The following is a 17,025-nucleotide window of genomic DNA, read 5'->3' as shown; positions in this document are numbered from 1 at the left end:
TCCCACTCCCATAGTTATCTGGATACATATTTTCTGGAAGTCCTATGCAAGTCTATGGGCAAATATGTATGCAAAGGTGATAGTCTTGGGCAAGTTGTCCAGGAATAAAAAAAAAAAAAAATGAATATCCTGCTGCCGAAACATTGCTGGATGTATGCGTTAAGTAGTTAAACATTGTAATATACTGAAAATCCTTGCCCCAAGCTCTTTCAAAGGCACAAAAAGTATCAATAGTGCAGTGATTTATTATTACTTCAAAGATCATTGTTCAAGGGTCAATGTTTATTTAACAATACAAAAGTGTTAGTGAAATGATAAGAACAAGAATTGTATCAAAAGTGGGCAGTAAGATATTTTTCTTTGGTTGGTTTTTGACAATTTCTTGTATTTTTTCTTCATTTCTAGTTTAATGCAGATATAGCCCATCTCCTGTAATTCCGCATTACTCGCCCTTAAAAACAGCCTTTTCCAGGGCATCCTCCTTATCGGTGTACTCTACATGCGATGGATAGTTTGTGCAGTCATAGCGTCCACTTGTCCTGACATATTTAAGGAAATCTGGAGCCCCGGGATACACAACATTGTCTGCTAGTAACACAGATCCCTTTTTAATTAAGCCACATTCCTGTACATGAGGAATAAGAATCCACAAGTAAGCATGAAAATCATCATAAATACTATACATTGCTAAAGTGTAGCAATAAAACTGTGTGAAGTCATATTCATGTTTTGTAATCTATTTATACAGTATATTGGTGGAATACAAGATGCCAATTTTTTTTGAAATGGTTGTAAAGCTGCCCATTGATAATTTGGGCCATTTTACACAGGCCAAACACGAGTTCTGATCTTGGTGATTGGCACTCGTTTACTGCTGCTTCACAAGGTCAATTATAATGTAGCCAGGCCACTATCGCTGGATCGTTCATGTGCCCCTTCACATTCATAATTATTAACCACACATCCCGTTATCACATGGCAATGTGTGCCTGAATGATTTTATTGGCTGCACAAAAGATATGATCAGCCAACGAACAAGCGTTTGCGTGTTTGTTGGACCTTTTACACGGGACAATAATTGGGAATGTGTGTTCTCTGGAATGTTCATTTGCCCGATAACCTGCCTGTGCAAATATACTGTAACTTTTACATTACTAAATCCAGCTTTAATATCGTCATCACCCTAGAGGTGTATTGGTTAAGGGGGTACTCCGGCCCTAAGACATTATCCCCTATCCAAAGGATAGGGGATAAGATGTCTGATTGCGGGGGTCCCCCACAATCTCTCATGCAGCACCCACCTGGGGACCCCCGCGATCAGACATCTTATCCCCTATCCTTTGGATAGGAGATAAGATGTCTTAGGGATGGTGTACCCCTTTAAACAGTCTCATTTAGCATGACTGGCCAACCATCTTATATGTATGGGGAGCTCCTACCAATCATCAATGACAGATGTAAAGGGAGAGAAGGAACATGCATGTTGTATCTTAAACACCCAAGTCTTCTGTTCTCAGGGAGAAAAGCCACTGCCAGACATCTGCCTTTCTTTCCATTCAGAACACAGATTCAGCCAAGTTGAGGGTGCAAGAATATAAGGGAAAGGAATCAAGATGACTGCTGATGAGCTTTAGGAGACCTTATACTGATTACTTGTATTGGTATAATAAACCATATTCTGTTGCCATTACAAATCACCCTACTTACCTCAAGTAACTTAGTGTCAGCTGTATATCTGTTCCCGAAATGGTCAATAAATACAAAGTCTATTTGATCCACACCATACTTCATTTTTAGGCTCGGAATGATTACCTCTGTGGAGCCTTCCAGAATCTCTACCTGGAAAATAACGATGTTGAATTACTTTCTGTTAGTCTGTAGATATAAGACATTCTCCCCCGCACTGAATATATTAGATACAATCACACACCTTAATAAAGTCTAGGATGATATTTATAAATGTGCAATAACTGCACTACAACCTTCACTTATTACTGTATTTGTTAATTTATCAACTTTTACTTATGCAGGAATTTTTGTAGAGAAATCAGAGGAGAAGTCACATAACATATTATTTTATTTCATGAACACAACTTAATCTAACTAGACTGTTGAATTTGTAAAACACAGAAAGCCATCAGTTTTTAGAATGATATGGCTTATATGAACAGAATGCCACTAGTTACAATATCTAATATTAAAAGCCTTTAATTATTAGGTGGCATGCTAGGAATCTATAATGCTGCAGTGGGGATATTACCATTGATCAGTGTATTTATGCAGGAGAAAGAAGGCCATTAATGGGAGACAGAACTGATTAGCCGATGTAGAGGACCTAAACTGTAAAATTCCTGTGTTTATTATTTCTGGATTTTCTTCCTGCTAAAAATTCTACAGGATGTGTCAGGTTTACATTACTCTTTACTGGCCAGAATATGCATGTTGTGTCTTTGCAGTAAAAAAAAAAAAATCAGAACCATCAAGTTTCAATAGGATCAGTTTAGATCCATTGCAAAAGACATTTAAATGGGCACTCATTACATTTTTGCTGTTAAACAAATTTTTGCTGTTGCACTCCTTATGGTAAATAAAAAATCTTTCTAATGTACTTTGTAAAAAACAAATAACATTTTCTAGGTTTTATTTGTGTTTAAAAAAAAGCTGCCACTAGGTGTCTCCCTACTTCTCCAGAACACATTTCCCCCCATCTTTTGCACAGACTGTGTGTGTCCAGCCTAATCCAATCATAGCTAATCTCACACTGAACTGCTCAGTTCTCCCCTGATGGCTTCAGATGATGTCATCCCTGCTGGGTAATGCTCCTTCCCAGTCTGTGAGACTGAGCAGAAAATACAGAGCAATATCAAGGTAGAAAGCTAAACAATAATAAAAATAAAGGCAGGGGTTGGTTTATCATGATGGGGCAGTGATCTGGGAGGATTATAACATTTAATAAGATCATGACAGGTACTCTAACAAAATGATAAAATTACAGAAGTATATATGTAGAAAAATAAAATCCCATACACTCTTTAATTTTTTTTTTTTTCCAGACAAAAGACACATGTTCATCAAGTTCAACCAAAGAGATGAAGTGCTACCTAATAGTCATGGTCTTCTCTACACAATATATTAATATATATCTAACATGATAAAAACCTTATCTTGCATGCCAGCAAACGCTATTATCTCTTTTGCCACAGCAGCATTTCCTTGGTTCATCTCTATGGTGAGCAGACGACTTCCTGGCTTCAGTAAACGGGCTATCCGGACAGCAGAATACCCACAATATGTGCCCAGTTCCAGAGCTGTGGTTGGATTTGTCTCTTTGACCACATTATCCAGAATCAGGCCTAAAATACAAATTTGATATAAGTAAAAGGTCCATAAACTTCAGGTAATAAGACATGTCCACTGATCAACCATAACACTAAAACCACTGCCTAATATTGTGTATGTTCCCCTTGTTGCCAGGAAAACAACTATAATTTATCAAGGCCTGGACACCAAGAGACTTTAAGGTTTCCTGTTAGTTTAGGCATCAAGACGTTATCAGAAGGAAAGGGTATTCCTATCTCAGACATTCATAAATGCTTGATAGGTGGGGGACCATCATCTATTTCCATAACGGGGCCCCAACAACTTGTCCTGTGGTGGTAGCAAGGACTAGAAAAAGACTTAAACCAGCTGTTCTATGCTGTTACAGTAAATCCTCTGGAAGTGAAAGAGAGGTATGGAAACAGTGTAGCACTGTTAGAATATGCTGTTTTCATAACTTAGAAGTTACAGTAGGATAGCTTGCAGTGCTAATTGTTCATTGCCACCATGTCTATGAAGAGTTGCAAGGGCACCCCCTTAGCCAAGCAGAAATAACAATCCTCTGCTATCCTAGGGTATCCACCCCAAACAGTGGAGGGTGCAGGCATTTTCCCAGATCTATACAAACTTTTTCCAGGTATTCATTACTGAGAAGAAACAAGAAAAACAAAGCCAGCACTAAAAGTTGGAGTATAAAAAGGTACCAATAATATCCAAGAGGGGAAATAATAACGGGATAACTCTCACTGCATTGGGGGGACCAAAGAAAATTTAACTAGTTCCCCCCAATCATGGTTAACCCATCAAGAAGACTCCAGCCAGTGAAAAGGTGTCCGTTATTATCTCCAACCATTACTTCCTCCAGTTTAATTATTTAGACATATATACAGAACACCCATGATTGCCATTCCTGATTCTTCCTTCTTCCCCTTGCGATTTAGTGCAAAGCACAACACTTATTCCACTGGCTAACATGCCATTTGCATTCCACCTTGCCAAATGTTAAGTTTTTAGCATTGCTTCTAGCTGGGACAGTGCTCTGCCGCAGACCAACTGTGATGCAGTTTATGTACTTGAAATCAGTTTGTTATGCCTGAAGAAGGAGGGACACTGGACAATACCCTCCAAAGCGTGTTGCTTTTCTGCAGTTCTGTAAGGCTGTGTTCACCACAGTTGTTACTAAAATATTTTGTATATGAAGAGTCTGAATAACTTAAGTGAGGGAAGTAATGGTTGAAGATAATTATTTGGTTATCTTTTATATGGTACTAGCATAATTTTCCTCTGGCCCCCCACCCCCAATGCATTGTGATTTATCCCAATATTGTTTCCCCACTTGGATATTATCGATATCTTTTTTTATTGTTCCAGTCTGGGTGTTTTTTCTTCTTCTTCCATCTCAATGTAGATTGTATATAGAAATAGCTTTTGGTCTTACCGTTGGGATCCTCTCCTAACAGCTATGTATGGCATATCCTGTTAATTGGACAATCTGCTTAAGTCCTGACAGTTGCAAGATATGGCCAGGCTCAAAGTGAGCCCACATGATAGAAGTGAAAAAGAAGTGAAGGATCAAGCCTTGTGTAGGCCCAGTAACCAAGTGCTGATCACTACTCATTATCTGCAGCCTGCCACCCCTCTAAAATTGGCCCTAATTCTCTACACACAGGGAACTGCAACCAGTTAAATGTGGATAGAGCTGCAAACAGGACTGGACTGAGAAGAGAAAGGGTAAATAAACCTGCAGCCATCTAGGAGAAGGGAAGGGCTGCACACAGAACAGGAGGTTCTGAAACCCCAGAGCTGAATCAAAGCAACAATAACTGGATTACTGATCAAAACTCCATATTGTCTGGACTAAATACAATATTTACCCAGTGAGACCTATGCAAAAGACTTCATTCCTTTCATGTTCATTATTGTTTGCCTGCAATATACAGTACAGACCAAAAGTTTGGACACACCTTCTCATTCAAAGTTTTCTTTATTTTCATGACTATGAAAATTGTAGATTCACACTGAAGGCATCAAAACTATGAATTAACAAGTGGAATTATAGACATAACAAAAAAGTGTGAAACAACTGAAAATATGTCATATTCTAGGTGGAAAGTGTCCCCAAGTGCAGTCACAAAAACCATCAAGAGCTACAAAGAAACTGGCTCACATGCGGACCACCCCAGGAAAGGAACACCAAGAGTCACCTCTGCTGCGGAGGATAAGTTCATCCGAGTCACCAGCCTCAGAAATCGCAGGTTAACAGCGGCTCAGATTAGATACCAGGTCAATGCCACTCAGAGTTCTAGCAGCAGACACATCTCTAGAACAACTGTTAAGAGGAGACTGTGTAAATCAGGCCTTCATGGTAGAATATCTATTAGGAAACCACTGCTAAGGACAGGCAACAAGCAGAATAGATTTGTTTGGGCTAAAGAACACAAGGAATGGACATTAGACCAGTGGAAATCTGTGCTTTGGTCTGAGGAGTCCAAATTTGAGATTTTTGGTTCCAACCACCGTGTCTTTGTGTGATGCAGAAAAGGTGAACGGATGGTCTCTACATGCCTGGTTCCCACCGTGAAGCATGGAGGAGGAGGTGTGATGGTGTGGGGGTGCTTTGCTGGTGACACTGTTGGGGATTTATTCAAAATTGAAGGCATACTGAACCAGCATGGCTACCACAGCATCTTGCAGTGGCATGCTATTCCATCCGGTTTGCGTTTAGTTGGACCATCATTTATTTTTCAACAGGACAATGACCCCAAACACACCTCCAGGCTGTGTAAGGGCTATTTGACCAAGAAGGAGAGTGATAGGGTGCTGCACCAGATGACCTGGCGTCCAAGGTCACTAGACCTGAACCCAATGAAGGCAAAAGGGCCAACAAGTGCTAAGCATCTCTGGGAACTCCTTCAAGACTGTTGGAAGACCATTTCAGGTGACTACCTCTTGAAGCTCATCAAGAGAATGCCAAGAGTGTGCAAAGCAGTAATCAAAGCAAAAGGTGGCTACTTTGAAGAACCTAGAATGTGACATATTTTCAGTTGTTTCACACTTTTTTTGTTATGTATATAATTCCACATGTGTTGATTCATAGTTTTGATGCCTTCAGTGTGAATCTACAATTTTCATAGTCATGAAAATAAAGAAAACTCTTTGAATGAGAAGGTGTGTCCAAACTTTTTGTCTGTACTGTACATCTGGTGAAATTATTGAACATGTCACCCTTTTTCCTACTAAATTTATTTCCAAAGGTGCTATTGGCATGAAATAGTTGCTAAGTATTTACTCAATATAATCCTCTCTGCTATTTTCCCTAACAAATGTATTTCATGTAGGCAACATACGCAACAGTGTCTGGTGAGCTGTGGCTCCACTGTTCCACAGCAGCAGGGTAGGTAAGGTTGAGTGGTTACTCTGGAAAAGTTGGGGCTCTAACGCAACAGTGAAACCACCATTCCCAGCATCTCCTATGGCAGAGACTTAAAATGGTATGCAAAGACCCAATATACATACAGTATATGATTCATATAGACAACAATTATCATAGATTGATCCAAACCTTTTGTCTACATTCTAATGAGCAGATAACAAATTCAGCCCAGACAACTAAATATAAGTCACAATGCCTACATTTCCAATAAAAGCTTTATATTATGTTCCAGGGGGTTAGATGTACTCTCTTCTGTGTGCACCCATCTACTTTACCTTAGTTCTGTACAATGCTGCCATTTCTTTTTAAATCTTAATCCTTTCAGTACTTATTAGCAGCTGTATGCTACAGAGGAAATTCTATTCTTTTTTGTCTTGTCCACAGTGCTCTCTGCTGACACCTCTGTCCGTGTCAGGAACTGTCCAGAGCAGCATAGGTTTGCAATGGGGATTTTCTCCTACTCTGGACAGTTCCTGATACGGACAGAGGTGTCAGCAGAGAGCACTGTGGACAAGACAAAAAAGAATAGAATTTCCTCTGTAGCATACAGCTGCTAATAAGTACTGAAAGGATTAAGATTTAAAAAGAAAGGGCAGCAGAGAGCACTGTGGTTAGAAAAGAAAATAATTTCCTATGTAGAATACAGTTGCTAATAAGTACTGGAAGGGTAAAGATTTTTTAATAGAAGTGATTTACAAATCTGTTTAACTTTCTGGCACCAGTTCATTTAAAAATAAATAAATAAATAAATAAATAAGTTTCCCCCCAGTGTACCCCTTTAATGTTTAACCTCTTAAGGACCAATGACGTTGTGGAACGTCATGGCACCCTGGGCTTTAAGGACCAATGACGTCCCACAATGTCATGGCGTTTTCCGGTCCCTGCCGCTCACCGGACAGAGATCGGAACAGCATGCCTGCTGAAATCCTTCAGCAGGCATGCCGTGCAAATGCCGAGGGGGGTCCCGGGACCCCCGCATGTCGGCAAAATCACAAGTGACCCAAATGACCCGGTAATAAATGGTGATCGGCGGTGTACAATTCACCGTCAATTACCTATCGTTGCCTGGGGAGTAGTGACAATTCTGTCACCGCCCCAGCAACGCTGCTATTGGCCGGCGATCATCCGACCAATAGCAGAGCGGCAGAGGAGGGGTTAACGGTTCCTTTCCGCTGCTGCACCCGCACTTTTCATTCAGTCAGCGGGTGCAGCACTGAGAAGAAGACGTGGATCCCCCCTCGGAGCCGGAGCCCCCTCAGGAGCCTTTAGAATAGGGAAAGCTGAGTGCAGGGACAGGTAAGAGTCTAATAGGTTTAAAAAAGTTATATAAAAGTTTTTAAAAAAAGCACCCCCCCCCCTCTGACCCCCTAATAGGTCCCCAGGGTCCTATTAGGGTCTGATCCCTGACCCCGGGAACTATTAGGGGTTCAGGGAGCTGCGTGCGCCATCCCTTTTTTTTTTTTCGGCCACAGCTCTTTTTTTCTTTTACTGTTGTACACTTTTTACACCAAGCACCACACAGTACATACTTCCCCGCCCCCCCCCCCACACCCCCGTCACCGTAGAAAAAAGGCGATGGCTCGCCGGACATTTTCGGCAGCGGAGGCTTTGGCTTTTTTGGCTTTCCGAATCTGTCAGTGAGGACGATGAAGATCCTACATTCCTGTGTTCTTCATCGTCCTCTTCATCATCTAGTAGTGATGATGAGTCCCCTGTACGGCGGCGGAGACGCCGCCAGGCGAGGCCACACCCCCCCCCCCATGAGAGTGACCCAGTGGCCGACACTAGTACGAGTGGCAATGCCGCCCGTAATAGGAGTCCGGCCCCCGAGACAAGTGCACCGGAGCCCCCTTCCGATGACCCTGTCTGGAGCCCCCCAGAGGGTTATCAGCCATGGATTCCTGGCGACTCATGAATCCGGATTGACCATGCTGGATTCACTGATATAGACTTTTTAAAGTTTTTTTTTCAGTGACAGCCTGGTCAATCACATGGTGGAGCAAACGAACTTGTATGCCCAGCAGTTCGTTGCCCACCACCCAGATTCGCTTTTGGCCAGGTTAAATGAATGGCGCGCCATTGATGCAGCGGAAATTAGGACATTTTGGGGCCTCTCGCTGCATATGGGCCTGGTCAAAAAACCAAGTGCTCGTCAGTACTGGAGCGGGGACGTACTCTATCAGACCCCGCTTTACAGTATGGCGATGACACGGAGGCGGTTCGAGGCCATTCAGAAATGCCTGCATTATGCAGATAATGAGGCATGTCCACCCCGAGGTGATCCCGCCCATGACCGGCTTTACAAAGTGAGGCCGGTCATCGATCACTTTGGGGCCAAATTTTTGGAGGACTACGTACCCCTCAGGGAGCTCTCGGTAGATGAGTCTCTCATCATTTTTAAGGGGAGACTCATCTTCTGCCAGTATATTCCCTCAAAGCGGGCGCGGTATGGTGTGAAACTCTACAAACTTTGCGAGAGTACCTCCGGGTATGAGGGACGAGATTCCCGTATTGAACCCCCAGATTGTTCCCCCACTCTGGGTGTTAGCGGAAAAATTGTTTGGGACCTTGTGCACCCATTGCTGGATAAGGGTTTCCACGTGTATGTGGATAACTTTTATACCAGCATCCCTCTGTTCACATCCCTTTCCGCCAGATCCACGTCCGCTTGTGGGACCTTGCGGAAGAACCAGAGAGGCCTCCCTCTAAATTTGGTCCAGACGCCTATCCCCAAGGGTGAGTCTCGTGCCCTGACCCATGATAACCTGTTGTTGGTCAGGTATAAGGATAAGAGGGATGTCCTTATACTCACCACTATTCATGGGAATGGCAGCACCCCTGTCCCTGTGCGAGGTACCGTGGGACCGGTCCTCAAGCCCGATTGTATTCTGGACTACAATCGGTATATGGGGGGAGTTGATCTCTCAGATCAAGTCCTCAAGCCATATAACGCCATGCGGAAAACAAGGGCATGGTACAGAAAAGTTGCGGTCTACTTGGTACAGGTTGCCATGTACAACGCTTTTGTACTGTCCCAGTACGCTGGCAACACTATGACATTCCTCCAGTACCAAGAAGAAGTCCTAAGGTTCCTGATCTTTGCTGACCGGGAAAGAGCAGGCCGGACTTCCCAAGGGTCTAGAGTTATAGGCGCCAGGATCGTCCCTGGCCAGCACTTTCCAGGTGAGGTCCCCCACAGTGGAAAGAAGGGACGATCCCAGAAAAGATGCAGAGTGTGTTACAGGAGGGGGATTCGGAGGGACACCAGGTACCAATGTGACACTTGCCCAGATAATCCGGGCCTCTGCATAGGCTGCTTCAGGGAGTATCACACTTCCATGGAGCCCTAAATTTTCCCTTTTTATTTGAATTTTCCACAATTTGACCAATGTACCAAGTCCAGGGTACATTCCAAAATATAACCCCCATAAATCACTAAATTGCCCCAAAAAAAAAAACCTGATAAGACCTCTGGGGGTGTTTTTTCAAAAATGGGTCATAGATCACTGAGTCACTATCACCGGGGACTTTTTTATGTTGCCTCAAATGTGCAGCGCTCTCTCTCCACCTGAACGGGTGCGCATTTGAGGCAACAGGTTAGGGACGGCCACACACACATCACATTCCCAGAATGATGACTCAGAGCATAGGGTTTGGGGCGGGCATATTTTTTTAGTTTTGGCTATGCTCTGGGTCATCATTCTGGGAACATATCCTATTTTATTATGTTTTATAATTTTCTGGCCCACTGTACCCCATATTACGGGCCTCTGTACCCCACCTGTCTACCCCAGTTACGGCCCGATGTCCCCCATAGTGTTCCCCTATTTTAGGGCTCAGTGCTCGCCCCATTAACGCTCCTTGAGGGGGGGTCCCACATCCTGGCTCCATATCAAGCTCAAGGTCCCTGACTGCGCTCCCACTCAAGCAAGACCTGCTGTGCACCGCCAAGCCAAAATCATCAAAAAATAAGGTAGTCCTTACTCCAAAGAAATGTATTTACAAATTGTGGGGGGGGTCTTTTCTGCTATTAACCCTTGTAAAAATGTAAAATTTGGGGGGAAACACATATATATATTTTTTTTACATATGCAAAAGTTGTGAAACCCCTGTGGGGTATTAAGGCTTACTTTACCCCTTGTTACATTCCTCGAGGGGTCTAGTTTCCAAAATGGTATGCCATGTGGTTTTTTTTTTTTGGCTGTCCTGGCACCATAGGGGCTTCCTAAATGCAACATGTCCCCCGCATTTCAGCAAAGTTTGCAAATGTGACTCCTCTTCTGGGCATTGTGGCGCTCCTGCAGTGCACTTGACGTCCACTTATGGGGTACCTCCATACTCAGTAGAAAAGACCCCCTCAAAATTTGTAACCTCATCTCTTCTATTAACCCTTGCAAAAATGTGAAATTTGTGGGGAAGCCCACATTTTAGTGAAAGAAATATATATATTTTTTTACATATGCAAATTCGTGAAATCCCTGTGGGGTATTAAGGTTCACTTTACCCCTTGTTACATTCCCCAAGGGGTCTAGTTTCCAAAATAGTATGCCATGTGTTTTTTTTTTTGCTTTCCTGGCACCATAGGGGCTTCCTAAATGCGGCATGCCCCCAGAGCAAAATTTGCTTCCAAAAATCCAAATGTGACTACTCCTCTTCTGAGACCTGTAGTGCGCCAGCAGAGCACTTTTCACCCCCATATGGGGTGTTTTCTGAATCGGGAGAAATTGGGCTTCAAATTTTGGGGGGTATTTTCTGCTATTACCCTTTTTAAAAATGTTTATTTTTTGGGAAAACAAGCATTTTATGTAAAATTATTATTTTTTTTTTTTTACATTTGCAAAAGTCATGAAACACCTGTGGGGTATTAATGCTCACTTAATTCCTTTGTTACGTTCCCCGAGGAGTCTAGTTGCCAAAATGGTATGCCATGTGTTTTTTTTTTTTTTTGCTGTTTTGGCACCCTAGGGGCTTCCTAAAGGTGACATGCCCCCCAAAAATCATTTCAGGAAAATGTTCTCTCCAAAATCCCCTTGTCGCTCCTTCCCTTCTGAGCCCTCTACTGCACCCACCGAACACTTTACATAGACATATGAGGTATGTGCTTACTCGAGAGAAATTGAGCTTGCAAAAATTCAAAAATTGGGTCTACAAGAACATGCGAGTGTAAAAAATGAAGATTTTGAATTTTCTCCTTCACTTTGCTGCTATTCCCGTGAAACACCTAAAGGGTTAAAACAGTTAGTGAATGTCATTTTGAATACTTTGGGGAGTGCAGTTTTTATAATGGGGTCATTTGTGGGGTATTTCTTATATGAAGACCCTTCAAATCCACTTCAAAACTGAACTGGTCACTGAAAAATAGTGAGTTTGAAAATTTTGTGAAAAATTTGAAAATTACTGCTGAACTTTGAAACCCACTGGTGCCTTCCAAAAGTAAAAACTCATCAATTTTATGATGCAAACATAAAGAAGACATATTCTATATGTCATCCCAAAAAATTTTTTATTTTGAATATCCATTTTCCTTACAAGCAGAGAGCTTCAAAGTTAGAAAAATGCAAAATTTTCATTTTTTTCAGCAAATTTTGGGATTTTTCACCATGAAAGGATGCAAGTTGCCACAAAATTTTACCACTATGTTAAAGTAGAATATGTCACGAAAAAACAATCTCGGAATCAGATTGATAACTAAAAGCATTCCAGAGTTATTAATGTTTAAAGTGACAGTGGTCAGATGTGCAAAAAACGCTCTGGTCCTAAGGTGTAAAATGGCCTGGTCCTTAAGGGGTTAACCTGCCAGGAAGTGAAAGTCTTTAGGATGAGACACAAGTAACCCATGCTATACTGTACAATATACTGTACAATTGTATAATAAGCTGAGACAAAAAAATTTGTTCTTGTTATGCTGCCTTCCACTGGTCATATTTGGAATGTGTGCAAGACTTTAAATTATTCAAACAATACACAAAAAATGAATATTTTCTATAACCATCAAATATTTTTCCACATGTTGCATTTAAATGTCCCTTTAGACTAGTTTTTTATATACTGTATTATTCTTGTAAACCTGCCATCAAAAGCTCAAGTAGATAGAAATCCTAACATAACACGCAATTTATGCTGAAGTTAAACAGATCACCTTTTTCATCTCCCACATTCATAGCCCATTCCTTTAAGCTGCAGTATTTGTCGATTTGGTCCACCACGCTTTGAGGGTCACCCTTAGTTGCATTTTGCTTTACAAACTCCAAGATCCTCTGTTCCTTTGTTTGAGCCATTTGTATGCAGTAGCTCTGCAAAGTGAAGTAAACTGTTAGGCAGAGTAATACTTTATCCATTGAATTTAGGGCAAATGCTCGGATAGGATGAAGCGTAGTTACTTGCTAATGGGCTCATGTACACAGCCATGTGCAATAAGGTATGCAAGAAAGCACAGGGATCTGCATTGGGCACTTTCTGGCTACATTTCTTGCTTTATGCTGGACTCTAATGTAAAAAATACAGAGAATACAGTCTGGCTGGGTTGACATCACGTTTTCTCCCATACCGGAGCGCATACGGCAGGGGGAGCTGAAACCTCGCGCTCCCGTATGTAATTCATTTCAATGAGCCGGCCGGAGTGAAACGTTCGGTCCAGTCGGCTCATTTTTGCGCCGTATGTGCTTTTACAACCGGACCTAAAACCGTGGTTGACCACAGTTTTAGGTCCGGGGGAAAAGCGCCTACAGCGCAAAAATGAGCCAACTGGATTGAACGTTTCACTCCGGCCGGCTCATTGAAATGAATTTCATATACGGGAGCGCATAGAAAGGCATACGGGAGCACAAGGTTTCAGCTCCCCCTGCCGTATGCGCTCCCGTATGGGAGAAAACATGATGTGAACCGAGCCTAATACACATCATTTATGAAGCATGTTGCAACCCATAATCTCCAACAGTTTTCCTATCAGAGATAATTAATATAAATATCTGATACAGGATGAATAACCAGCCATTTGATAAACCTGTTCATATTCCTTATTCTTGTTTAGCTGTTCACAAGCTTCCAGACTTGACACATTAGAACCATATGCTGCAAAATGGACAAGGAATCAACATGGGGTTAGTACAGACTTTGATCAAACTGGCACTTCACAGTAACACCAGGCATAGGCTGGGTTCACATCACGTTTTTCTTGCGGTCGGGAAACCGCATACGGCTGAAAAAGCAGCCGACCGGAGGCTGCGGTTCACTCTGGTCGGCTCATAGACATACATTAACTACGGTTCCCGAATACGGCTGAGTGCGGGCGCCGCGATTAAGCCCCGCCCACCCCTCCTCCCAGCCGTATACGGGAACCGTAGTTCAAATCATAGTGTGAACCCAGCCTAAGCCCCGCCCACCCCTCCTCCCAGCCGTATACGGGAACCGTAGTTCAAATCGTAGTGTGAACCCAACCTTAGGCTGGGTTCACATCACGTTTTTGCCATACTGTTTTCAATCAGTTTTTCAAAAGAAAACGTATGGCAAAAAAAAAAGGATGGAACTGTGTGAGAAAAAGTAAACCGTATGCGTTTTTTAAACTGTATACTGTTTTTAAAAGTGCATACAGTTCCGTCCGTTTTTATAAAAAAAAAAAAAAATATTATATATATATATATTTTGTAAAGATTCCGCTTGGGGATGAGCTCCTGGACACTGCCACGGGACAAGTTTCCACTCAATAAACCCGCAGACAACGGTTATTCATGCAAGCCTGGCACCTTGCCAGCTTTATTTAGACAGGTTGCAGGTAAAACAAAACATAACTCAGGAACAAACCAAAGTCCTAGACCGTCTGGTCACTAACTACACATATCAGCATGCCCTGACTACTATCTGGTGAGCTACCCTCAGCCCGCATAAAACATGTGCCCCTGCAACCTGTTACTCACAGTTCACACCACTTCTTCACTTCTTGGACCGCTCACAGTTCGCTGTGTGTTTCCTCAACAGGGTCCGTGTGTCTCCCCCTACAGCGACATGCTGTTACCCAGGGAGAGCCCCAACTATTCTCTTTCTTTTCCTTTTAAACACACTTTCCCTTCCTGATACCTCATTAATCAGGCCACAGGTGGAGCATTCTCCAGAGATAGCAAGGGAAATACACCCTTTCAAAATGTTGTCCATTTTTAATGGGAGGGGTCTTGGGTGGGGACTTTAGGATGCAAATGCGCATGTGCAAAGAAAAAACTGTTTACGGTTTCCCGTATGGAACCATATACTTGTGCGTTTCCCATTGACGTCCATGTTAAAAAAAAAAACCATATGTGGTTGCAGTACAATTTTTAAACCGGAGTCAAAACCGTGGTTGACCACGGTTTTGTCTCCTGTTTGAAAACCATACTGCATCCAAATACAATTTTTAACATGGACGTCAATGGAAAACACACATGTATACGTTCCATATGGGAAACGGTATACGGTTTTTACTTTGCACATGCGCATTTCCTAAAGCCTAAGTCTTTTTGCCTCTCAGCTGCACCAGTTTACAGGCACAGCAGCAAAGAAACAACGCCTGTCATTCAGCACCAACACCAAGTGAGGCTGGTTTCAGGCCACATTTTTGCATCCTTTTAAAGGGGTACCCTCCCCTATATATTTTTTCCCCTTCTAAACTGGACCCCACGATCAGACATCCTATCCCCCCCCCCTTTTCCCCCCAAAAAATTTACGATTGTAACATCAGCTTATTATGTCCATCACCTTACCATGTTATGCAGTGTTGGGTTGCATCCCGGCAATCTAAAATGTTTTATTTTTTTTTTTCTGTATACATTTTTGCATCTCAATAAACTTTAATTGATGCAGGTTCCTTTTTCTATACAGTACAGACAGACCCTGCAGGATAGTATATGCTAACCATAAAGGAAAAAACAGGACATTTCAAGAGGATGCAAAAATGTAATGTAAACCTAGTCATAAGGTCAACATATTGGGTGATTTATCAAAACTGCTGTAGAGGAAAAACAAGGAAGTTTCCCATAGCAACAAATCAGATTGCTTTATTTTTTTTTTCAAATGCCTCTGTGAAATAAAAGAAGCAATCTGATTGGTTGCTATGGGAAATTGCTCCACTTTTCTTCTACACAGGTTTTGATAAATCTTCCCAATTGAGAACAAATAGGTAGAAATACTTAGGCCTATGCTGCAGGGAGTCAGATTTTTTTAATAGAAGGAATCTATAAATCTGTATTACTTTCTGGAACAAGTTGTTTTGAAAACAACTTTTTTCTCTCTTATGGAAAATCCATTTAAATGCCCAAATGATAATACCCCTGACTTGGCCACATATTTGTCAGTTACTACTTTCTCTTCTGTTACTGTGTGCGCTTTTAGAAAACGTTAGCACATATAGTATTGGTACCGCTTGCTTATTCCCCAGCTAGGCAATACACTGAAACAGATTGCTGCCCCTTAAAGGGGTAGTCCAGTGGTGAAAAACGTATCCCCTATCCTAAGGATAGGGGCTAAGTTTCAGATCACGGGGGGTCCGACCGCTGGGGCCCCCCGCAATCTCTCTGTACGGGGCCCTGGCTCGCTGGCCAGATAACACGCGTTGACCACCGCACGAAGCGGCGGCCGACACCCCCCCTCAATACAGGGCTATGGCAGAGCCGGCGCTCGGGCTCTGCCATAGAGTTGTGTTGAGGGTGGCGTGTCTGATGCCGCCTCGTGCGGTGGTCAACACGCCCCCTTCCTGCGGGCTGTTGGGGCCCCGTACAGAAGATCGCGTGGGCCCCAGCGGTCGGACCCACCGCGATCTGAAACTTAGCCCCTATCCTTAGGATAGGGGATAAGTTTTTCACCACTGGATATTTCCTTTAAAGGGGTACTCCACTGCTCAGCATTTGGAACAAACTGTTCCGAACGCTGGAGCCGGCGCCGGGAGCTTGTGACATCATAGCCCTGCCCCCTCATGATGTTATGCCCCGCCCCCTCAATGCAAGTCTATGGGAGGGGGCGTGACTGCTGTCACGCCCCCTCCCATAGACTTGCATTGAGGAAGCGGGGCATAACATCATGAGGGGGCAGGTCTGTGACGTCACGAGCACCTGGCACCGTCTTCATCGTTCAGAACAGTTTGTTCCAAACGCTGAGCAGTGGAGTACCCCTTTAAATACTCTGTGTAATAAATATGTGCAGGAATCACAGTCCTATAAGTAAACAACAATATTACAATACAACTGTTCTAAAGCAGCTAAACAGAAAGAAGAATGCAGCTATTGTGTGACTATGAGAAGGAAGTAAGGACT

The 17,025-nt window shown here is 42.8% G+C and overlaps 1 protein-coding gene across 2 annotated transcripts in view; it reads right to left on the bottom strand.

The window, feature by feature from the left end:
• Window positions 1-229: 229 nt before the first annotated feature.
• Window positions 230-17,025, bottom strand: part of LOC130309615 (catechol O-methyltransferase A-like) — a 17,952-nt gene continuing 1,156 nt past the window's right edge. For both annotated transcript variants that reach the window (XM_056552334.1, XM_056552335.1), the window contains exons 2-5: window positions 12,891-13,044; window positions 3,160-3,353; window positions 1,708-1,839; window positions 230-625 (exon numbers count right to left, since the gene is read on the bottom strand). In XM_056552334.1, the coding sequence (XP_056408309.1) occupies window positions 443-625; window positions 1,708-1,839; window positions 3,160-3,353; window positions 12,891-13,029 (648 nt within the window). In that variant the 5' untranslated portion in view covers window positions 13,030-13,044 and the 3' untranslated portion in view covers window positions 230-442. The remainder of the gene's footprint in view (window positions 626-1,707; window positions 1,840-3,159; window positions 3,354-12,890; window positions 13,045-17,025) is intronic.

The sequence above is a fragment of the Hyla sarda genome, chromosome 1, assembly GCF_029499605.1.
Source record: "Hyla sarda isolate aHylSar1 chromosome 1, aHylSar1.hap1, whole genome shotgun sequence".
Taxonomy (NCBI): Eukaryota; Metazoa; Chordata; class Amphibia; order Anura; family Hylidae; genus Hyla; species Hyla sarda.
The sequence above is the reverse complement of the archived record's forward strand: the minus strand, read 5'-3'. Positions and strand labels throughout refer to the sequence as shown.